Source organism: Ursus arctos, unplaced genomic scaffold, assembly GCF_023065955.2.
Source record: "Ursus arctos isolate Adak ecotype North America unplaced genomic scaffold, UrsArc2.0 scaffold_6, whole genome shotgun sequence".
Classification (NCBI taxonomy): Eukaryota; Metazoa; Chordata; class Mammalia; order Carnivora; family Ursidae; genus Ursus; species Ursus arctos.
Window position 1 is genome coordinate 44,222,545 of NW_026623078.1, and position 25,359 is coordinate 44,247,903.

A 25,359-nucleotide genomic window follows, 5' to 3' on the forward strand; every position below is an offset into this window, starting at 1 on the left:
TTTCCTATGTCTGCTCTCCTTTTGGTGGCTACTCTCCCCGTGGAAACTTTCAGTCTCTCACTGTTTCTGCTTTATCAGCTTCTAGGTCTGTTGGTCCTGAAGCTTCTTGGTCATGGTAATTTTTTATTTTCACTCTTGTGAGCTCTCACCTGTATAACAGGTGTATGGTATGTATGGTATGAAAGAATGATGTGATTTGTCTTAAGCCCTCTAGCGATTAGAACCAATGATCTTTGATTAACAGTCTTTGTGAACCTAGAGAATGTGTGTCCGTAGGAATTTTGTTTGCATGTAGTTGTGGTTCTTAAATATATGTAAATCTACTCTGGGAGACCCACTTGTAATATCGCTTAGCCCTGAACCCACTGATGCTGTGAATCAGACAGCTGATTATACTGTGGTTTGCTAATAACGATTCTAAGACCACCACAAACCAGTTACCAGAGGGAAATAAACTTTCATCATTACCCACACAGTTTGGGTTTGATTTCTTATGTGTAGTTCTTGGAAGTACCTACTGCCACCTAATTATTTTGTTTTCAAGAATACTAATCTGTCTTCCTAGGGTGCTTTATTCATTTCTGTTAAAAAACATACTTGAAAGAATACACAGTATTTTGCTATGTTCTTGGAAAGAGACAGAGAAGTATAAGACAACAATCCAGCCCACAAGGGCCTTATTATTTTTCCTTCCTCAGAAATTTGTACAAAGTATATGAGAATATGATCTTGTTATTCAGCCTTGAAGATCTCAATCTGGTGTGGGTATGTAAGGGTGGGAACATTTTCTTAATGAAAGTTTGTTGAGTATTGGTTTCAGCCACTTTCTGCTGTGAGTAGGTTGTTTAACCTAGGCAGCTGCCAAGGAATGTGTTTTTATTTAGGAACATGAAAAGTAGTACAAGCCCATCTATATAACATAATATGAAATGAATTGTTGGTGGTAAAAACTGGACCAATATAGAGATCCAAGTGGCAGTCTTAAACAGCTGGCAAGACTTGATCAGTATAGACATATGGTATTACATGAAATGGCATTTTAAGAAATCGAGTCCTGCTCATCATTCTTTCTCTGGAGAGGCTCTCAAGGGAACTACATACACAGGTAACATTTAGGGAAGGGCAACCAGTGTCCCACCTTCTCTGCTGCATTACTGTTTAAAGCACAGCTCTAGCTAAGCTGGATTGTATCAAAAACAGCTTTGACCTGAGACCGAAGAGGTATTCTTTCTTGTAAAGCTAAGGGTTGTATGTGCTTGTGAAAAGAGAGCAAGAGAGACATATATCAGAGCTTACCTTGAGGCAGGCCCCGGTCTTTTTATCATATTAGAAGCATGGATAAAGGAATAGTAGAAGAGAGAAAAACGTACATGTGTGGATATACCTGCCCATCAAGCAATGTGTCCTCGGATTAAGAGTACACATCACAATAAATGTTGAGTAGTGTATAGAATTGTTGAATCACTATATTGCATACCTGAAACTAACACTGTATGTTAAATATACTAGAATTAGAATTAAAAAAAAAGAGAAATATGTCTTCATCGGAGTGTTCAACTTTGACATCTCCAATTAGCAGCCCTCCTCTTGGGTGGGGGAGGTGGAGGGTGGTGGGGAGAAGGGGTCTGAGAACTTCTGCTCCACTGCTTGAGCTGAGGTCGTAGCTGTAACTGGAGAGAGTGGGATAGAATCAAGCCATTTGAGAAAGTAGGATTGAGGTCAAGTTCAGGAAGTGAGCTAAGACATACAAATTCAGCCTGGTGGGTATACAGTTTAGCACCTGGATGTCCACCAGTGAGAGCAGGACACAAAAGGTAAAACTGGGGACTAAAGTGTCAGAAGCTAAAGTGAAATATAGGAACAACTCAGGATTAGGACTTGGGTCCAAGATTCTGGATAAAAAGGGTCTGAGTTATAGTCTAGGAAACCAGCAGCATGGACAGATCTCAATGTCTTTTCTAATTTTCTACCCAGTATATGAGCAGGCTTCAAATTTCGGTGGTTGGACTTGAGCCCATGGGAGGCAGTGAGAAAATACTCCTGGCTGGCAAAAAGAGGGAAGAAGCATTAGCCAGCAGTTAACATAAAGAGGGACGAAAGTTCTTGCCCTCTGCTGCTCCGTGGTCTAGTGTTTTGTCTAGATGGGTGTTATGGAAATGTGGTCCTCAGAAAAAACACTGAAAGATGCCATGGGGCAATTCCTGTTCAGATTTACTCAGGTAGAATGTTCAAGGGGAAAGAACATCAGGACCTATGAGAAGTCTTAAAGCTCCCAGGCATTCTCGGTCCAATGTGGTTAGCACCTCTCAGAAAACTGGCCTTCAGCACCGTTGGGTTGATACTGGCCTCTGCAACGAACTGCTTATTAACCTCATTTCCTGAACTATTTACAGTTTCTTGACTACCTGACCTTGCTTATGCCTCCATCCAACAGATAACCAGTACCTTTCTTTGCTTTGACCCTTTGTTTCTCTCCTCATATCCTGGGTAAATGGATATCTGACAAATCTGGGTAAATGTATCGTGTTATTTCTAGGACCCTTTCTGTCTTTATTAGGGCCCCGTGAAAAAGATCCCAGTACTTTGCTTGACACATAATAGTTTACTTATAAATGGAAAGAATTTTTCTTATCTTCCTTAACAGTAGATCTCACAATCTAATTGAAGACCGAGACACAAAAGCAGATAATTATAATAATTTTGTAGGTAGTATAAATGAGGAATATACAAGGTATGGTAATTACATTGATAGCACGATCAAGTCTTGCTGGAGTGGGGTTGAGGTTTGTAGTTAGGGAAAGTTCAAGAGGAAATTATACTTTGACTGGCTCTTGAAGGCTAAATAATAGTTTCCCAGGTAGTCCATAGATGAAGGCCCTATGGACAGGAGAAAAAAACATATGCAAGGGTAAGAAGAATGAAAGAACACAGTTTGTTGAAATACTCATTGGTAATCTCATTTGATGGGAGTTGTAGCTGGAGAGGGTAGCAGGGCCCACATCGTAAAAGGCTCAAACAACATGGACAAAGTGTTTGGGCTTATTTTCCAAGGTGATGGAGAACATTGGTGAATCTTGAGGGATGCCAGGGTGTGACAAAGGTTTGTGTTACTGAATAATCACTCTAGCAGCAGCTTCTATTACATAGTTGGCAGAGGCAAGAGACTAGTTAGGAAAGACTAGTTAGGAGAAATTCTAAATAGGAAAGAGTATAGTCATGGGGTTGGATGGGTTAATTCTTGATTAGTTTGTAGAACAGAAAGAGAAACCAGAATGGAAGCAACTTCGGGGAACACTGACATTTCAGGGGCTGAGTAGCTAGCAAAGGGGAATAATAACACATGGCCCCTAAGCATCATGGTGCCCTGGGATCAGTAGGTCAGAGTTCTAGGAAGAGTGTGGTTGACATGGTAGAATGTATGTATGAAACATAGAGTTCCCAGGACATAAAGAATGAACCGAATGTGAAATTCGACAAGAGCCCTGGAAAATATTTTTAATGATAAACTCAGATGTACCAGAACAAAGTGCTTCACAGCTCTTTAGGAATGAGGGCAACTTGTGGAAAAAAATTCTCTCTATCCTCAACCACCACTTCAATTCTTATCTTTCAATATAACTTTCTGTGACTATGGCTCCCATATTTCTCTATCTTCTCTGAACTCTGACCATACTGATGATTCTATAAACTGCACGTATAATTGTTTGTTTCAGGCAAGAACCGTAGAGTTCATATCTCATGTTCCTTTGTATCTCTAATGAAATTGAATGTGGATTTGGGTACACAGTAAAAGGTTTAAGTACTTACAGAGTAACTGTCAGAAAGACCTCAATTTTGAATTCCAGCTACATCACTTGTTCAACTTTTTTAGCTGCTTCCTGTATGTACAATTGGAATAATAACACCCAGTACATAGAGTTACTTTGGGGATTAAATGAGAGAAAATAAAGTGCTCAGGATGGAATCTGGTACAAAAGAAGTGCTTAATAAATGTTATTTTAATGCTATGATTGCTGTCTTCTATTTCCCATGAGAACGTAAACTCCAGAAAGGTGGGGATTTTTATCTGGGTTGTTAATCGATATACGTCAAGTGCTTGGCACATAGTACGGGTTTCATTTAAGACAGATGTCTTCCTACGTCTAGGTTTTAGCTCTGCTAACTAAAGGTAAAAAGAAGGTAAGAAGATGGAAAATACCAGTTTTTACCTGAAATCTTCCAAAACGATTAAGTTAGAGAAATTCTAGGCATCTTACAAAATGTTAAGGGGGCCCTCCCAAATTCTCTAGGATGGGTACTTGAAATCTTACTTCTAACTATTACTGATAGCAATTGCTAGACAGATATCATTGAACACCTGCAGGCACTCAGTGCATGAATGTGCACGTATTCTGTCTCTCTCCCACTTCCCTTCCCTCCCCTGCCTGCCCCGTTAAAAAACAGAAACAGAAATGAAAACAAATCCAAAAGGGAATGGGAAGAGGTGCCAAATAACCGAATTAGCATTTTAGGCTCATTGTATCATTCTGTTTGGGTCTCAAGGCCTGTGAGTCAGCACTTACATCCATGACTGGGTCAAAGAACGTTTTAATGACTATTTGTACCCCGTGGGTTCATGATCACTGTCATTTAGCTTGTTGTGTGTAAACTGGGGGTGTTGCTGGAGGACGGCACTGGGCAGACAGGAGGCTCGTTCTTGCTTTGGTAGGATCAGTGTGGCCAAGCCGCCTGGCTCTGAGGCTGCATCGTGTGAGGAGGGAGTGGCGGCCCCACTGTGGCTGTACGCGCTGGTCTGCACAGACAAGGGCTTCTCCGTTTTGTCGGGAGTCAGAGATTAGTGAAGTGCGCCTTTCCTCTGCTCAAACAGTTCCTCGTTTTCATATGGGCCTTTCTGTTTGCTCTTAACACACGTAGGCGCTTGAAACTGGTGAGCTAATGAATCCATTCAGGAAGTAGCTGGGTTATGTTTAAGAGTAAATTAATCCTTTCCGAGCATGGTGGCCACACATACTCCATTTTTGAAATGATTGAAGCCGTCACAGCCAGAAAAGTGATACAATCTCACACGCATGGTCTGATATTTACTTACATAATCATGTCACTAAGGCTAAGGGATTACTTCTTTTTTTCCCTCTGAAAATTACGTTTTGAATATAGTTAGGTAACAACTCTAGTATTAAAAATATTAAAGGATGGAAGTGACCCGGAGAAAGTCCTTCAAACTGACCTAGTTCAAGACCCGGAAACCAGGGACCCCTGTTGCAGTCTCTTTCTCTTCCTAATTAGGGGGTCTCAGAGTCCCAAGTAAATACCGTAAGAAGAAACGAAGCGGCGGCGTATGTTGTGTATATTTGAGTTTATACTTGCACACTTGACTCTGGCTCCTGTGATCCTTGAACGCCGCACAAAATCAGACCCTACCTTTATCATTTCTCCTCCCCTTTCCCTTTCCCTTCTTCTAATACACCCTGGCTAGTTATTTCCAGGGAGAGCTTTGCAGCCAGCCTTTCCCAGTGCACCCTTAGGAACCCCTCTTCCTTAGGGAATAATAATACACACTTGCAAAATGTTCACAAGTTATTCTCTCAACCTGTTCGTCTTTCTTAAAAGCTTGCTGTCTCATTCAAGGGCATTATCCCCCGGACACTCCTCTCAAGGAGAGGCTCATCGTCCTCCCACAGCCTTTGGTAATTCACATAGAAAACACATCATACTTGCAGCTCCATGCTGAATCCATCATCTTCAGTACTGCATCTCCATTTGTTTGTGCCCCTTCAAGGTCAATTGTCTTCCATGGTCATGTATATTCGTAAAATTTCCAAAGTGAGGTATTTTTAGTAGAAGTTGATTAAGAACACTGCCTCTTCACAACTCAGCTGCCCTTGGGTCATGCCTCTTCTGTCGGGAGGCATTGGCATGACTGTGGATATTTTTGGGATCTGGCTAAGAGGAAGTTGCCACAAGTGGCTGACACGGACAGAGATGAAATAACACTAATCAGACAGTAATATAACAAGGGCATTATCAAGAAACTGGATAATTAATGTCAGCAGTTCTCAAATAATATTTGTTTCTGCACAAGAAAACTTGAAATGCCCTGAAATCTTACAGCTATCCAAAATCTCAAAAGAGGCTTTCTCAATTTGACAGTTTGAATTGCAAGTGATATTAATAACTAGTTATACAGCTAAAATAAAAATTTCTGATCTATCAGTAATAAAAAACAAACTTAAATACACAATGATTACTTTAGTCTGATTCCTCAGAAACTGGAGCCTGAGTCAGAGAGCTTCTGTGCAACTTTGTAATTAGGGAATGTTAAGCCCAGAGGGCAGGGGGAGGGACTGTGAAGGGAAGACAACAGGAGGATGCCTGTAATGGGGTTGGCTCTCTCCAAGGGTGTCACATGGACTGGCATGGGGGCCGTGCCCCCAAAGTTATCGACTGCACCTCCAGACCATCTTTCAGTTGGGAGAAATGAGGAAACGTGTATTCACTAGTTTACTCTGTCACTGGTCAAAGTCACACCCCTTGGGTGCTCCTCTGAGCTGACATGTGGGAGTCTGGGCATTAACAGAATCGCAGAGCAGGTGTCAACAGAGAAACGGCAGGGTGAGAAAAAGAGAAACTGTCAAATTGCACTGCGTGGAGTCTGACAGCCCCTGCAGAGCTATGAGAGACGGCCGAGGCCAAGAACACCTGAAATGATATATTAAAAATCTCTGATGTGCAAGAGGAAAGCCATATTTATCTTTCCATTCTTCTATAGCAACAATTACAAATATCATTGTCAGATAAAGAAGTGTTCAAAGAATATCCAGCCTAAAATTATAAGGGGGATAAAGATGTATAGAGTTACATCAGGCAGTTAATTAATAAAAATAGCATATTATTTTTTATGGATATTTGGTCATGGAGCTTGTCGGCTTTTTAGAATTTATAATTTAGTGTAATTTCTCAGTGTAAATAAATATTCACCTTTGTAACTAATTTTGTGTTGTAACTTTATCTTTTTTCTAGGAAGCCTTTCAAAATGTATAAGATTTAGGGCTCATAAAACCTGACTGCCTGGGGGCGCCTGGATGGCTCAGTTGGTTAGGCATCCAACTTTTGATTTCGGCTCGGTTCATGATCTCAGGGTTGTAGGATCAAGCCCTGCATTGGGCTCTGCACTGGTCATGGAGCCTGCTTGGGACTCTCTCTCTCCCGCTTCCTCTGCGCCTCTCCTTTCTCTCTCCCTCCCTCTCTAAAAACAACAAAAAATCTGACTGCCCAAGGGCTCATGTGTATCCTGTCTTAAAACTAATAAGAAAATAAACTCTGCTTTCCTTGATCCCATGTCTCCATTTGGCCCCAAGCCTTTTTCTCTTCTCTTCACTAATAAGGTTTTTCAGGGGTTGGTTCGTGTTTCCTGCCTCTTCTCCCTTCACTCAGGTCTATTCCTTAATACCCCCCCCCCCCCCCAGCTTACTATTCGCCAAGAGTGCTCAGTCAGGTCATCAGCGCTCTTCTGTTATCCAATTCAAAGGACATTTCTGGTCTTTGTCATGCATATTGCCACAGACTTTGGCTTTGGTTCTTTATGCCCTCTTCCCCTAATTCTCTTCCTATGCATCCGGCAGTTCCTTCACTCCTCTAATTTCGGTGTTGATCTGTTGATCACACCTTCAGCCTTCTTATGCTAACCTGCTAACCAGGATGTTAGCTGGTTCCTGCTACATCCACTCACATTCAGTCAGTCACCTTTGGCCCTGTGACATGTTCTAGGAAGAAAATGCTCTGTGTTAAAGCCACAGGCCAAGGAACTGATTTGTTTTTTGACTGTGTGTAATGCCTCTTTATATGGGATGGAACCGCATTTCCTTTCTCTACTGCAAATACCTGGGTATCTGCAGGAGCTCCGTAATGGTTTTCTTTCCACTGATCTTGTGTGTCTTCCACATAACTGCCAGAGTGATCGCTTTTAAAAAGCAAATCACATCACCTTGCTTCCATCTAATGACTTCTCTAACATTCAGGATAATGTTAAGGTTGCTTTCAAAAGTAGCAAAAATGTATAAGTCGTATAGGTTTATAAACTTAACGTAAAAGGTGAAAAGATTTCAAAGATGTATAAAAAGATGTATAATCTCTTTCTCGGATTTTTACATAAAGTATTACATAAAAAAATATACCCCTATAACTTGTTTGTCATGTCTAACAATATATAATGGACATATCTCCAGGTTAATGGATATGGGTCTAATTCATTCTTTTTGATAGCTGCATAATATTCCATAGAAGTTCTGTTATACCGCAATTCATCTAATGGTCTCCATATTGAAGAATATTCAGGTCTTCTCATCTTTAATTACTATGTAAGGTGTTTTAATACATAGGATTAAATATTCATTCTTAAGTGATTATGTATTCATTAAACAATTCCAATAAAAGTGTACTAGAATTTCATAAAACATACATGCATCCCATGTCCTTCTCTAAACCAGATGCTTTGGTGAAGGGAATGCAAATCTCTTTCTGGCCAGTCTGAGCCGTGGGTCCCCGCCTAGAGCTTGGGGCAGGCAGGGGTCAACTGCCCTTTCTCAGCCCATGCTCTTTGGGTGGCAGGAGGGACTTTCTGAAGGAAATTGGTGTCTTACTACCAAAGGAAGGGAGACTGGAGATGGGTGGCTAAAAACAGCAAATGTTTTACCACAGAAGCTAATGACCTATTCAGCTGGGGGCAGGTGGTGATTCCCATGTTGTGGGCAGGCATTCCATCCTATGGGAGTGGAGGAGGAACAGAAATACTTTGAAGTGTTCCATATTATCTCCTTGGCAATGACGTCTGACTTGGGAAGAATTCAGTTGGCTTGAAGCTGTGGTGGTGGCTTTGGTCAACTTGGGGGTACTTGTCCATGTTGTTTGCTCTACAAATGGAGGCTATATGCCTTATCTAAAATTGAGAAGTGAATATTCTCAGCGATATATAGGAGTCAGTGGTAACTAATCAACTGAGATGTGTAAGGACCCAGAGTTTTTCCTGCTAGAATCCATGGATGAAGAGAGGGCATGTCTAGGCTTTGCTTCTCTTGAGGTTCTAATTGTTGGTGGTCTTTGTGATATGAAAAATTCCCTTTTTTCATGTTGCCAGTAACCTGCCCAGAAACATTCCACACTGTGTGTGAGTCCTGACTTTGCATGTGTGTATGGCCACATATTTTAAGTTAGTTTTTATTTTTCCATTTATAAACAGACCAATTCTGCTTTTACTCTTGAGACAAATGACTCTTCATTTGAACAGGAAATAAAATGTGTAGCTAATAGGCCAGTTGTAGGGATTCAATATTGTTGTCTTCCCACTGTCCCAATGTCTTGATTCTAGATATTTCTGCCACCTTCTCTGAATCAGAAAATATGAGATTATTTTAAAAACAGAGAAAGAGAGGGGCACCTGGGCGCCTCAGTTGGTTAAGTGTCTGCCTTCAGGTCATGATCTCAGGGTCCTGGGATTCAGCACGCATCGGGCTCCCTGCTCTGTAAGGACCCTGCTTCTCCCTCTGTCCCTCTACCTGGTTCTTGCTCTTTCTGTCTCTCTCTCTCTCAAATAAATAAATATAATCTTTAAAAGATGCTATGAAAATAGAGCAAGAGAGAAGGAGGGAGAGAGAGACAGCGAGGGAGGAAGGTGGGGAGAGCAGAACCATACAACACCTTATTAGGTAGCATTTTCTCCTTTTAAACTGCTAACCTGGAAAAGTACCTCAGGATCACCTTGACTTCCATTTCCTTTGTCCATACAAGCTGCCCTTTCATTTTCATTAACAAGGCTAGTCATAAGAACCTTAAGTCGGTGATTAAGGAATGCAGCACAGGACTGGATCCTTTACTTCCTTCCTTTGAGTCTTATTGTTAGTGCTTTCTCTAAATTCCGAACACTTTCTCTTACTCTCTTGGGATTATCGGTGCTTAGTCCTACTCTTCGGAATGAGAACTTTTAAGTGCTTCTATCTTTAGCAATTCTGGGCTCAGAATAAGTTCTGAAATGCACACAAAAATACTTCTGATCCTCAATATTCATGACATCACTCTGCCACCTCCACTTGCCAGCCCCTAGGCATTTATAAGAAATAATAAAGCTTTTGTTATTGGCTTTTACTCCTATGAAGTATCTTTACTGAGCGGGTGTCATTTGGATAATGCTATTATTTATTAAGTGGTAAGACTTATTTGGATAAGAATCTCGGCTTTGGTTTTAAAATAAAACCAGGGGTTAGGGGGGCAGGTGACAAACACCACCTGCCCCCTGGTTGAATAGATTATTAGCTTCTATCTCAAATCTTAGAGTTGCTCCTCTATCATATCCAAATGCAACGATTCATCTGTGGGCCCAGCATTTAGAACTGAAAAGTAATGTTTGTTTTCTGCTTGGCAACTTAAATTGAATACAGTGCTTTTACATGATTTTGAGAAATGAATATTTTTGAGATTGACCAGACTAAAAGCTTCCCATTTTTACAGAAGATAAGGGAAAGCTATCTATACTTTTCTGAGGGGTCGTTCCTCAGTCACAGGTCACAAATAAGGACGGGGTTGATCATCCAGTAGGGGGCACCCTTTTCTAATTTGCATAGAGCACTGAGTGACGTTGCACCAGCTCCGTTCAGTTAGCTGCAGGCTGGACAGAGGCCAGGGTGTTTGCATGAGGCAGTCAGCCTGGGTTCAGCCTTCTTGATATTTTTGTGAATATTTTCTTTTGTGTGTACTAGAAATTGGAGAGATTAATGAGACAATTCAATTGTATTACTTCCTATAGAAATTCACAGAGTTTTGAAAGACTGACCACAGTTCTAAGGGGAGTAAAACCAGGGCTTCTGAGTCCTAGCTGCCTGACCTTAGAATAAACAGGTGAGGTCACTAAGCCAACAGAACACGGAGTCTCCAACAGAGTGGCTCTCCACGTGTAACCCCAGCACCCGATCCCCAACTTCCAACACATTACTTAATTTCTAGACAGGATCTTTTGCAATTCCAGGTTTCTTTGATTTTTCTGAACAATTGCTGTCATGTAAATCCAGCTAAAAGGGCTGAAACAGAATTAAAAAACTGTATCTTAAAGTATTAAACATCATCTTCTCTGTGATAAACAGTTCTCTTTCTCATCAGTAGCGACTGTGTGGCTTTCTAGCCACTTCAACCAAGAGATTATAATAGGAGCAGAGGCAGAGACTCAAGAGCGACCTACCCGCCTCAGTGCTTCTTCTCGCTCAGGGGTCAGGTACTGTGTTTAGGGAAACCATCCGCACTGCAGCCCGCCTGGGGTGGAGGGGCAAGGGGAATGGTGGGAAATGTTTGACTTCATGCTCAGGGCCCCTCCAAAGTATGGTAGTGTTCACAAAGCCCTGAAGCTACTAATGGTGTTGATGTGGGAATAAGGAGTCTGTTCTGTTTCTGTACTATAATAGCCATTACTACACCCACAAAACATGTTTTCTTAAAAATCGCATCTTTCAAACCCTTCAGAAAGTGACCATTCTTTTGTGGTCATATCAGACTTGCATTACCAATATATGATTTTTGATCTTTAAAAATAATCAGCCATCTAAAGACCTTAAGGTTTGGGCTCCCTCCTCCAACCTCTCTCTCCACCCCCCCCCCCCACTTCCCCTTTGCTCTCTGTTTCCTCCCTATCCCCTTTTGGAATCCTTTGGCCTGATACTTACTTTGTTTTTGTTTCTTGATCCTTCTTTTTGTTGTCTTGTTTCTCTTCTAATCTAAGTTAGATTAGGTAATACATATATTTATTAGCATTTGCATTATTTCCTCCCCAAATAATAGAATTGGAGAGTTGTAATCTTGCTCTTAACCCTGTTTCATAAACATGGAGGAGAGTGTAGGTAATTCTGGTAATTTGTAAGTGACTCAAACTAGTTGATATTTTTATCATTTTTGGCGTCTTTACCATATTTTAGCTGGGTGATTGTGCGGGTATGAAAATATATATGTGGCTTATTTTGTGACCCAGAATAATAAATGAATCAGAATAAGAAAACTTTATCCAGCCCCCCGTGCTTTGTATGGGAGGATGGCTTGGGTTTTATGGTTCTTATTTGTGGAAAGAGTATTTGACATTGTAAAGCACCGTTTGTCTGCATCCATCCACTCCTCTTTTATTTTGGCCATTGCTCATTGCCAGCTTAGCAGAGAAGCAGATTCTGGCTGAGGGTGAAACACATTGTTGCTCAAAGGGAAAGCTCAGCATCAGTGTCGGATGAGATGAAGGAAGTGTCTACAGATTTCTGGTCTTTGAGGTTGTTTTTGTAGAATCTACTGAAGTAATATTTTACATTTTTAGGTTCCGAGATCTCTTAAAGATTTGGGTTAAACATGTTTTACATGATTATTCCCATTTTAATTTGATAAGAGTATGAGATCTGAAGAAATTCTGTTTTTGAACAGATTTTGCCATACATAGATTTTGCATGGGATTAAAGAGAGACGGAGAAGGAGAGAGGGAGAGGGAAATTGGAGGGAGAGGAAAAAGGGAAAGAGTAAGGGGGGAGAGAGGGAGAGAGAGAGAGGAGTATTATAATAAAGCAAACAGATAAACAGGTAGCTATTCACTGGGCAAAAGGTGAGGATCTCACTGTTTCTAGCTCTGTCTATATGTTTCCTGTTGCAGACAGAATAAAAATGCAGCCAAGTAGGGCAACTCCTACCCTGTTGATATTTATCACATTTATCAAAATTTAGTGTGCATGTAATTCATACAAGATGCTTTTGTTAAAGGTGCTGCATGCAATTGCCCTTTGCCCCCATCATTGATTTAGTAGGTCTGGGTGATCTTCTGAAATGTGGGCCACATTTTTTCTTACCTGGACACGCTCAGCATTCTGTCTTTTGCTAGGTAATATTTTCAGGTAACTCATTCTGAGAATGAAAGGGAAAAGTTATTTTCTAGGTTTCTGTGTGGCAGATATAATGTACAATTTTTACAACGTTGCATAAGCTATAAATGCCAGGAGGGGCTTGTTGGTGGGGTGGGGGAATACTTAACGTCATCCTTCCTAACAACCAGAATGCTGCCTCTCATCCTGCGTGTATGAAATCCTGGAGCAGCCTCTACCACTGCCCCTTCTAGAACCATTTTTTATTCATTTTCACCATTTAGGAATACATGGTAAGCAAATAGCAATCCAGATAGGTTTTTAAAAATAAAGAAGGGACGGACATTGGTAGACATTTTATGTATTTTAATTAAAGCTAAAATGTCTTGTAGTGTTTGAAAAAATATTTGATGTATAAGTACCATTTATTTATTTAGAAAGAAATTAAACTTAATTTTAAAACAGTAAAAGTTAAACGGTAAAAAATATTGATCTTGGAGCCATATTGTCAGGCTCCTTCGTGTGAATAATGAATTAACCTCATATTCAGGTAATCTAGATTCTAATGCTGCCTCCTTCCTCAAGTGTCTTTGTACCTTCGGAAGTGCATTATGTTCAATCAAATGCCTATCAGGAAGTTGTGTAGACTTGAATGGCTCTATCAGCACCTAGCTTAACTAGCCGTTTAATGCCAAGGACCAGCCACCAGCAAGATCACTTTAATGAGCTCATACTCACATGTATTTTGGTCACATGTAAACCACTAGTGGTCATTTCGACATGTCTAAGTAAAGTTTCAATGTGTGTGTAACATACAAACTATGTAGGCAGTGGTATCTGTGAGGAATAAAAATGAACAGTTATGGGTTACTCCTTACCTACTCTTTGAATAAACAAAGTTGATTTTTTTTCACTCTAAGAAACTATATCTGAAATAGGTTGGGGTCCAGGATGGCAAGTGCGTAGGTTCACACGTTGCCCCGCCGCTGTGACACAGTGTAAGGCCGGCCAACCAGCTGCCAGCCATCAGCCTTGAGTGCACATCCTTCTTGCCCCAGCCTTCCTGATCTTCTCCTCTGCCAGCAGTAATGCTGCTAGCCTGCCTGTCCCACAGATGCTACCATGCCAATGATGACACAAAAAATGTAGAAACGCTTTTCGAAGTGTGTGTGGAGATATTTTGCTTATGATGTTATCACTTTTACCAGGAGGACTTTCTGAACCAATGTTTTCTTGTAGACATCTCTGTAATCAAGGGAAAGACAGTGGTCCAAAAATAATGGTTTTTAGAATTGAAATTTAAATGTGAGCTAATTGAGGGAATTTCCTGTTATTTAGGATAGTAACACTCGAATCTCATTGAGCAAGTAGAATAATTAAGTCATAGTTCCTTTTGTCATTAAAAAAACCAATATCCAATCTGCTTTGTAGTAGACTGTATCTTGGAGTTATAAAATGGTCCTAATTACCTGGGTCTGCTTGACAGGGTTGGCCTTCGCCATTCTCTCATCTGTGCACCCAGTGTTTGGTTTATATGGGTCTCTGTTTCCTGCCATCATTTACGCCATATTTGGAATGGGACGTCACGTTGCCACAGGTAATAATTTCTGTCTCTCTTTATGCTTCTCATGTTACTAATGAAAAGGACTCAGAAGTGCTCATTAGAGGGGTGCCTGGGTGGTACAGTTGGTTAAGCTTCCAACTTATAAACCAGGTTTCAGCTCAGGTTGTGATTTCAAGGTCATGAGATCAAACCCCACAATGGGCTCCACACTCAGCACGGAAACTGCTTACGACACTCGCTCCCTCTCCCTCTGCCCCTTCCTCCACGCTCATGTGTGTGCACATGTGCATGGGCTCTCTCTCTCTACTCCTAAAATAAATAAATAAATCTTGAAAAAAAAAAGTGCTCGTTAGTTACTGATTACAGTTCCAAAGCAATTCTAACTTTACTTCTGAAAACCTCAGCAAATATTAGAGCAAGGCATTTAACTCTCTGTGCCTCAGTTACTCAATATGTACTGTGACTTATTGCTGTATTATTACATAACCAATTTTATTTTAAAGATTCTTTGCATTTTTAAGTTGTAAAAAGGTCATGAGAGAAGGGCATATATTTTGAATTTACAGTGAAATGAGAGAAGGTAAGTTCTTTGAGGGAAAGAAAAAGCTATCAAACTTAGTTACTCAAATATTGAAAAACATTTCTTATGTAATTGATACTTGGACTAAATGATCTTTCAGGTTTCTTTGAAGCTAGAATCCATAATGCCCTTTAATTAGTGTATCTCTTACCTTGTCTACCTCTGCATTACTAAATAAAATGTGAACTATCGCAAATAGTCTGATAATAGAGCAAGCTGGTTAAAACCCTGGGTTGTAGACTTATGTGGTTCTGGGTGTATGTCTTATTTGTTGTCTTATTTGTTGTATGACCTTGGAAAACATTTTAAAGGCCCATTTGCTACTTTCTGGATAGTGAAATAAAAAAAAAAAAACATTCATATGATTGTAGTGAGAATTAGATGAGATAGTTAATGTATAGTGTCTAATTTAGTACTTGCTACATAAGATTTAGTAAGTTAGTTACTATTATTACAAAAATGATACCTTCATCTTAAGTATTAAGGTAATAATGATAAAAATTCTTTTAACTAGAACTATCCATAGAGGCATTTCTATGTATTTTGTGTACTTAAGATCTCAGCCTCGAAGTGTGGGTCTATTTCTTCAGTGGTCAGTTTGTGTTATTGATTGCATTGGTTTCCTATTTCTGATGTGTAACAAGTTACCAGGAGCTTAGTGGCTTGAAATAAGATAACTTTATTATCCTACAGTTTTAGAAGTCAGAAGTCTGAAATGAGTTGCACGGGGCTAATATTGAAATGGAAGAGCTCCCAGTTAACCCCTGAGCCTATTGAGGTTTTCATATTTACCATCTCATTTATATTTCCCCTAAATCCTGAAAGGTAGGTATTACTATCCCCAGCTTACAGATGAAGTAATGCAGACTCAGAGTAATGTGCTTTAAGTCATATTATTGATAAATAGAGGACTTGCATGAAAGTCTAAGCTGTGATCCTAATCCCTGCCCTGAGGATATTCTCTGTGCAGGTAGGTCTGCCGAGGTGGGAAAATGTACGGATGGCCTGGGAAGAGCAAGTAGGTGGGTGTGGCTGTGTGTTGAAGGAATATGTGTATATGTAGGAAAGTGTCTGCTTCTTCTGTGGAGTGGAATGAAGGGTGGACAAGTTGGGGTGCTGAAAGGAGTGTTTCCAATAGATCTATTTGGTTTTACACCATGGAGTCAACTTAATGGTGGAATCCATCCATTATTATTGAGTCCGTTACTAACAGAAGATTCCCCCCACTCCCACGCCCTTTTAGGCACCTTTGCCTTGACATCCTTAATATCAGCCAACGCAGTGGAACGGCTTGTCCCTCTGAGCAGCCAGAACTTCACCACACAGAGTAACACAAGTACACTGGGTTTATCGGACTTCGAGCTGCGAAGGATTGGTGTTGCTGCAGCCGTTTCCTTCTTGGGGGGTGTGATTCAGGTAAGTGGCACTGAGACTTGGGAATGAAGAAAAGGAGACCATGGAAAGAAAGGCAGTTGGTGCTTCGCTTTTATTCGTGTTCATGTCTTTGTTTCTATAGATGGATGAAGGGCTGATGTGTTTTATCTTTATGGAAACACTGTCTACTACATAGAGTACTCTGTGCTAGTTGAATAAATGAATCAGAATCAAGAAATCAAAATTACAGAGAAGCAGTTTTTGACTTTTCAAGAATGAGCTTTCTAAAAATATTTTACAAAATGGAATGGGCTTCCTTATATGGCAGTGAGGCAGTCCTTGTGTTCATACAGTGACTGGATCATCACTGTAGGATAAGGTAGGAGAAGTTCCTACAACGGGAAGAGACGTGACCAGATTTCTCAGGTCCTTCCCAATTTTCGGAGTTTATGATGTTAATTCCCTACAGCAGTAGCAAGTGGTATTTCGTTTGTGCTGAAGACGGGCCAGCGTGAGGTCTTTCGACTCAGACCTGCACCAGACTTGGCCCCGTTTAGCCTCAGGCAGCTGTTTTGTTGTCTACTCTGCTCTAGTCTTTCTATTTCTTCAAAATATTGGACTATGTAATTTGCTGTTTCTAGTCAGTTGTCAGAATTAGATAATTCAGAAGTGAATATAAGATAAATGTAGGACAGTGCTGACTCTTAGACACGGAATTTGTCGATAGCCCTTTTGGCTTATTCTTCTGTTTTATAATTCTTCCTGGATGACTATTTTCTGGGTTGGTAGAGGCTCTGTTTTATAACATTTAACATTATTTACAAGGTCAAAGATGATGTAAAGGCCAACAAGGGAGAAAAATAACTGATGATTGTCTGGAATTGGAAGGATAGAAGAAAAGATGTGATCTAGAGGGAAGGAAACAGAAATTCTTAGAATTACATTGCCTTCCAGCGATGTAAAAAGGGTGGGAGAATTTAGGATGTAAAACCAATATTAATTCAACTCTTCCCAGTTCTTTAGAGAATAGACCCTCTGAGGGACAGCTTTGCCTAGGAGACTACCAGACTAGAAGGCCAATAGGTGTTGTGTATGGTGATGGCTGTGCTTTCATGAAATACAGACTGGTTGCCTGAGTACCCTGCAGCCTTCTTTTTATTTTTTCAAACGTGGATGATGTTCTTGTATTCTGAGATTTGGCAGGCAAGCGTAGTGGGCTCTTCTCCCTCGACTGGCCACTGTGAGCCCTCTAATGGAACTGTCATCTGTGTCCGCCTCAGAAATAATCAGCCATGTGAATTGGCGATTCAAAAATGGATATGTTGTCATAGATTTGGTGTAGGTTTTCCTTAATTTCTGCTCATTTAAAATAAAATAAAAATCTCTATATTAACACAAAAAGATAATATCACTGCTCCTTCTGGTCCCACTATCTTCCACTCATATCTCTCTTTGAATTTATTATTTTTACTAGGTTTAGACTTACTCTTATTCTTTTAAGCATGAAACAAGTAGTTTTAAGTGTATGGTAGTATTTTTAAAAATCCAGGAGAGTGTATAACTAACAGTAAGACCCAGCAACCTTCTGCTTCATCTCATTTTAACCATTTTCCATAGTTTAAAACAGTCATCAGGTATTTTGTTATTATCTAGCATATTTGGATTAAGAATTTAAATGATAATAAAATATAAAAGTAAAAGCCAGGATTCTAACAACATAAAAAATAAATGTCTCATTTCTCGGAACGAAACTCCCTAGAATCATGAGAGTACAACAGGATATTATTAAAGATAATAAAAATAATTTGGTTTTCATGGACTTTTATTACATGTAAAATCTGATCCAGAGAGTCGCATGTTTTGTCTTATAACTTCATCAAACATCTGCTTTCCTTTGTCTTTTGCTCTGATCCTGGATATGTGACCTATGTTTTAGCCAATTTTCGAACAGATGGCTGGACTTTATTTGACCTCCAAACTCATCTGTCCATTGTCAACCAGAACCCTAGGGTCTGTTGGGTCTGTTGGATCCAGCTTTTCGGTCATTCTTCCTTTCCTCCTTCAGATCTGAAACCTCCTGAATATGAGGGCAGTCCCAAGGTTTACAGCTTCTACAAACACAGACAGTGTTTGTTTACCTTGTTTTATTTATTTCTAATTCCACCTGATGGAACTATTTAGGTTAATAAGATCATATTAAGGTGTTTGAAACAGTCACATCCAATCTGGTTCACAGATTGTGTATCGGCTGGAAATGCCCTCAGCTCTAAGTAACAGAGATCCCTACTCCCAGATGCTTACTTATACAGACATCTATTGGCATTTTGTGTTGCAAGAGGTCATGGCAGGCAACAGGTTCTCATTGTCTGGCAACCCATTCAATTGATGAACTGATCTGCCTTTTTTATTAGGTAATAAGGTCTCTGTGACTTAGTGCTTTTCCTCTTTTGCCTTCTCTTCTGGTAGTTCATCATTAACCTTTTCCACTAAGTTGTTGCTTTTATTTATCTAACTTCCTTTCCCATGCAACCATTTCTCTATTTCTTTGCTAGGCTTATATTCCTTAACATTGTTTTAATGATTCTAGCATGTCTTTCTCTTTAATTTTGACATGTCTTGTGTTATTTTTAGAGGAAACTATGGCATAAAATAATAAAGGAATTAGAATTAAGATGTATACTTATAGCGAACTGTTTTCAAACCATAAAATTTCTGATTTTATTTTGAGATTGCTCCTTTTTTGTCTTTCTTTCAGCTTTCTGCACATTTGTAATATTCTGCTGTGTTTTCTACATAAGACATTATTTGGAACACAAGGTTTTTGAGGTTACAGTATCTTAATCTGTTTTCCAACTTTCATAGCACTTAGCCTAGCACTCCACACATGGTAGATGGGCAGAAAAGTTGGTGAATTAAAAAATGAGCTATTCAGAATCTGAAAATCAAGAAATAGCAGACATCATGCCAGGTAATAATTTTGTGATTTTAAAAGAATTGAGTCTGACATTTGTTAGACTTAATTATTATAACAGGAGGAGACTCTGAGAAAAGGTACATCAGAGAACTGTCATTCTCCCCAGCCCACCTCCAGTCTCCCTCTCCTTTCTGCTCTATTCTCACCCACCTCCTATGGGTAAACTGTCTTGTTCATTTCTGGTTTATACTTTTGCAAAAATGAGTGTTTTCTTATTTACCCTTCTTTCTTACATGAAAGGTAGCATTCTTTTGTGTTTGTTTTTCTTCACTTAACAGTAGTATATCCTGGAAATCATTCCACGTCAGCTCCTAGAGATGCCCCTCATGCTTTTTTATTGCTGCATTGTGCTGGGTTGGGCGGATGTGCCATTGTTCAACATATGTCCTGTAATTGGGCATTTCAGTTGATTCCAGCATTTTGCCTTTGTGAACAATGCTACTGTGTATGTGCATGTGTATTTTCATATTGGTGGTGGTGTCTGTTCAGGGTGAATTCCTAGAATGGGATTACTGGATCAGAAGGCCAATGCATATGTAGTTTTGTTAGATATTTTCAAATTCCCTTCCAAAAGGGTTGTAGCAGTTTGCATTCCCACAGAAATACATGAGAACACCCTCAGCCTCACCAACAGAATGTGTTGTCAGACTTTTAAGTTTTAATTAATTAGGTAGGTAAGAAATAATATTCGAGGGTAATTTGCATTTCTTAAATTATGAGTGATGGAAAATTATAACATCTTTGCCTATGTTTAAGACCATTTTGTATCCATTTTGTGGATTATATTTTATATTCATATATTTTTCTAATTTTTCTATTAGGGTTTTAGTCCTTTTTCCCTCAAATTTTAAGAGTTCTTTATATAGTATGGATATTAGCCCTTCATCTGTGATATATGCTGCAAGTATTTTAGTCTAATTCAACATGCAATTTATTTTACCATGCAAATGAAGAAATTTATGTAGTCAGATTTATCGGTCATTTTTTTCATTGCCCCCGGACTTTGTCAATATTAGAAAGCTTTCCATTACACTAAGTGTATAGAGGAATTCACCATATTTTTAAAAATTTAATGTATTAAATTGTTTTCTATATGAGTTTTTTTAAACGTTTACTTTCCTGATCTGTGGGGAGTTTATCTTTGTGTGTGGTGGGAAATAAGGATCTAATTGTATTCTTTTTCCAAGTAGTTGCCCGGTTGAGCCAGTGACGTTCATGAAAGGGTTTACCTTTGCTTCCGCGATTTCTGATGCCACCTTTACCATTTCCACATTTACTTAAATCTGATCTGTTCTATTCTCCTGCGCTGTAAGTGTATTCTTGTGGCAGTAGCATCCTGTTTTAAGTATGGACACTTGTACTGTGGTTTGATCTAGTAGGACCGGTCCACCTTTGTAGGTTTCATGTCTTAGTGTGTTTTTGGCTATGCCTGCAAGTTTCTTCTTTCTCCTGAACTTTAGCATCAACTTGTCTAGCTCCATTTAAAAAAACTTGTTGATATTTTCATTGGGATTGTGTTCAATTGAGATCTTTATGACACGGAGTTATCTTATCCAAGAACAGGTGCCTTTATTTTTGTTCGAGTCTACTTTTGTTAGACTTTCAAGTCTTTCAGGAGTGTTTCCTCATACATGTTTTGCACATTTATTTCTAAGTACTTCATCATCTTTGTTGCCATTATACACGGAGCTTTCTTTACCATTATGTCCTCTAGCTAGTTATTGCTTCTGTCTATAAAAGCTATTGATTTTTTCCCACTCATTTCTTTATTTAACAAATGTATCTGTTAAGATGCTGTCAGCTGCAGAACATATAATTTATACACAAAAGTGGCTTAAAAGATGGAGTTTAGTGTTTCATGTAAGAAGAATTCTGGTAGTAGCAGAGTTCCTGGTTGTTAATTCAGTAACTATAATTTTCTCAATAGCCTGTATTTTTTATAGCTTCCTGCTATGCCATCCTTGACTGGTTACTTTTCTTCCCGGCTGACCTCTCAGTCCATGACTGCACGGTTTCAGAACGCTGCCATCGTGCCAAGCACCATGTCCTCACACAATCACATCAAGACTCAGAAAAATGGCAGTTTCTCCTTGTGCATTTCTTTGTCAGGAGTAAAAACCGACACTAGAAAGTCCCTGGTGGATTTCTGCTGCTTGGAAGTATCACGTGCCCATTCTTAAATGAACTGCCAGTGGGCTGAGGGATAATGTCACCATAATGGTCTTAGACTAATTAAAATTCACTTCTGGGATGTAGAAAGGAACTCCTTCCTTGAATACCTCACTAAAAGAAAAGTGAACAAATTGGGATTCTGCTAGTGATAAAGAATGTGATAGTTGCTAGAAATATTAAACATCAGTGCCAGACACAAAATAACTTTTTGGAACTCTACTCTAGCCAGCTATCTGCTAGACATTGGGAAAACCAGAGAAAGAGAATGAACAGCTCAGGTCACTTTTCATAGAAGATATAGTCTAGTGGGGAGAGGAGTAACTGAGCATGCCATTATCAGGAAAGAATAGTATTCTTATTGGATGAGGAAAGTGAATAAGCAATCTCCAGTATTGCGTACGTGTACTTATGGAGCTTGGTCTGTTCATTATATATCCTGATACCTTATTGAGTTTTGGTTTGTTTTTTTGTTTTTTTGCTATTTAAATGAGTTTTATTATTCATTGATTTTCTAGTATTTTCAGGAGGTATTTTTACTTTTTTTCTTTTTTTTTACAAATTAATATGACTCATGATTTCTCTTGTTCAATTGCATTAGATGATACCTCTGCTATAATGATAAATAATAGTGGAAACAGTAGAGTATTTTTTGGCTTTTCTTGAACTTGCTAAAAATGCCATTAGCCATCTCCATTAAGATGTTAGCCTTGAGAATAGAGTGTATATATTTTACCATGTTAAGGAATTATTTATTGTTTTACATTTTTGTGTATTTAATAGAAATTAGAAAAAATGTTGAATATTGCTGCAGGCTTTTTCAGCATCTATAGAGATAATCATGTGATTTTTTCCCTATGAAGTCTATTATATGTTATATTAATGGATTTCCTAACATTGAACCAATCTTAAATCACTCAAATAACTCCCACTTGATCATGGTGTGTTTTGTTCTTAATGTGGTTTTAGATTCTGTTCATTAATTTTTTTAAAGATTTTATTTATTTGAGAGAGACAGAGAGAGCACAAGTAGCGGGGGAGGGCATAGGGAGAAGGAGAAGCAGACTCCCCACTGAGCACGGAGCGAGATGCAGGCAGGATGCGGGGCTCAATCCCATGACCCTGATGATCATGACCTGAGCCGAAGGCAGATGCTTAACTGACTGAGCCACCCAGGCACCCCTGGTGGTAATTTCTTGATAACATTCTCTATTTCTTCTATAAAGTTGTCATTTGCAGCACTCTGACTCCCGTATGGTCAAATTTGGTAATCTGTATTTCCCTAGAATATTGTCCTTTTTATCTAGCTTTTCAAATTTACTTGTATGTAGGTCTTTGATATCTTATGATTGTTAAACACTTTCTTGTTTAAATGTTTTCTGCTTTGACATTTTTAGTTTTATATTTATACTTTGCTCTTTTTTTTCTTGATCAAGTTAGCTAGTGGTTTGCCTATTTTAATTCTCTATTTTAAAAAAACTAGGATTTTGAAACAGTATGTCTACTCTTTTCTATTGCTACCTCTACTTTTAATTTTATTTCCTATCTTTTGCTGTTTTTTTAGTGTAGTTATTCTTTTTCTAGTTTTTGAGTTCAATCATTTATTATAACTTAAAAATTTTTATTGATTAAAAGCATTTAGTGCATTTAGTGAATTTTCCCATGCTCATTGTTTGAAATGTTTTCTATACATTCTGATAGTGTTTAACTGTCAATATTTTTTTAGAAATGCAGTATTTTCAGTTTATATTTCCCCTTTCACCCAAAAATTATTTAGGAAAAGGTTTTATATTTTCAAACAAATGGGCCTTTTTGTTTTTTAATTTTGCCAATAATTTCTGTTGTTATTGCATTGTGGTCAGAGAGAGCTGTTTGTAATATTTCTACATTTTCTAATTTACTGATGTTTTCCTTGTGACCTAATCTATGATCAATTTTTGTGAATGTTTCATGAGCACTTGGGGAGAAGAAGGCATAGTCTCTTAGTTTAAGTTATTAAGTTTTTAATATTCTTATTCATTTTTTTTTGTCTACTTGGTCTTTCTTGCCCTGAGAATGATGCATTCATTTCTGTAGGCTGCTTTCACCAAATAAACAGACTTGCCTTGTAGCGGTTTGATTACCTTTTAGGTAAGCTGTTTATGTGTCCATCATAAACATAAATGCTTTCAAATATCTCTCATTCATTGTCATTTAGGCAAAGAAGTAATTCCTGTTTCTCTTCTCCTTACCATTTTTTTTTATATTGCTAGTATAAAGTACATTTATACAACCACAATAATGTAATGTGATAGATTTCTATGTTGTAGATGAGATTATGGGCCCTTTAAAAACAGCTTTATTGAGGTATAATTACCACACATAAGTTCAGCATATGTAGAGTGTGCAATTTGATGTTTTGACATATGCATGAAGCCAACACCACAATCAAGATAGTGAAAATATCTGTGACTCCCCCCAGTTTTTCCTTGACACTTGACCTTCTCACTGCTTTTGAACTCCCACCTCCCATCAACCATGAATCACTGTAGATTAGTTTGCATTTTCTAGAGTTTCATAAAAACGTATTCACTGTATTATTTTTTTGTCTGGTTTCTTCCCCTCTGTGTAATTTCACTGTTGTTGATTTTCAAGGTTTTTTTTTGTTTTTTTTTTTTTTTTGGTAAATGGTTTTGTAACATAGCAAGGACCTCTGTGATTAGAACTCATGGAGTATCTGTAACTGAACTTTATGGTCTGAGAATCTTTTTGTGTCCACTTGTACCATCTATTTCTAAGGTACATTAAGTGTCTCATTTTGCAGAGAAAGTGTTTCTGTTGTAACTGATGCAATTTTGTGCTATTAGTGTTACTTTTCAGAAAAAAAAATAAAAAGGAAACATTTTCTAGCCAAAAAACAGTAGCATCCAAGAGGAATTGCTTGCTCACTCATAGCAATGAGGTGTTAATTTCAAGGCAAGGTGGAGCAGTTTAAAATGCCAATATCAGTAAGCATTTCTGTTGGGGAAACAAACACTCAATAAAAGTTAAGGCACTTTTAAAAACCATTGTTCTCTTCTCCCTGTAGCTTTTATTATTCTCATGTTGGGCATTTTGCCCATTCCTCTTTCCAAGAACTGTGAGGGGTCTGGGATTGTCCCCTGCCCATTTACTTCTGGAAGTTTTCCCAAGCTCTACTTTTCTGAAGATTTCTGCCCTGGAGGACATGGGGATATACAGCGCCTTTGTTTGACAGTTGCACAAGCATGGGGTGACACAGGCAGGGGTGTTAAGTGGCAAAGCCTTGTATTACTGTACCAGTGCATTCTGCAAACACACAGGCTTACGTCTTTAAGAATAATAGAAACCAACTGCAGACCCAAATAGGAGATTTTCATTTACTTTAGGTTTTGTACTAAACATTTTTTGGTATATTAAATAATGGGATCATGAATATAGGAAATATTTAAGATATAGACTTGGTTAACCTGCCTATTCAACACATCATACATACTGCTTCCAGAAAAATCATTGACTTCATTCTTCTGAAGTGCAGGGGGAAGATAATCTAAAATTTATTTTGATGATGTTTCACTATTTCACAACCATTGTGGTCAGGAAGTCATTACTCTGTTTAATCTAAGTCTTTCCAGCTGTATTTGTACCCGGCGAAGCTGAGAAGTAATACACTTAAAAGTAGAATTATAACATCCTTAAAATTATAAAAGTGAAAATTCTTCACATTAAAAATAATAACGATATTTATTATCCTACTATATGCCAAGCTCTGTTCTCATCCTAGTGTATGTATTCATACATTCAATCCCCATCAACATTTTATGAAATAAGTCAT

The 25,359-nt window shown here is 38.7% G+C and overlaps 1 protein-coding gene and 1 long non-coding RNA gene across 3 annotated transcripts in view; one reads left to right on the forward strand and one right to left on the reverse strand.

Moving 5' to 3' along the window:
• LOC130542899 (uncharacterized) overlaps positions 1 to 5,891 on the reverse strand; it is a 102,491-nt gene extending 96,600 nt beyond the window's left edge. The window contains exon 1 of the long non-coding RNA XR_008957775.1: positions 5,715 to 5,891. This is a non-coding gene — a long non-coding RNA (uncharacterized LOC130542899). The remainder of the gene's footprint in view (positions 1 to 5,714) is intronic.
• Positions 1 to 25,359, forward strand: part of SLC26A7 (solute carrier family 26 member 7) — a 113,803-nt gene that overhangs the window by 13,498 nt on the left and 74,946 nt on the right. For both annotated transcript variants that reach the window (XM_057307860.1, XM_026495763.4), the window contains exons 3-4: positions 14,353 to 14,463; positions 16,254 to 16,426. In XM_057307860.1, the coding sequence (XP_057163843.1) occupies positions 14,353 to 14,463; positions 16,254 to 16,426 (284 nt within the window). The remainder of the gene's footprint in view (positions 1 to 14,352; positions 14,464 to 16,253; positions 16,427 to 25,359) is intronic.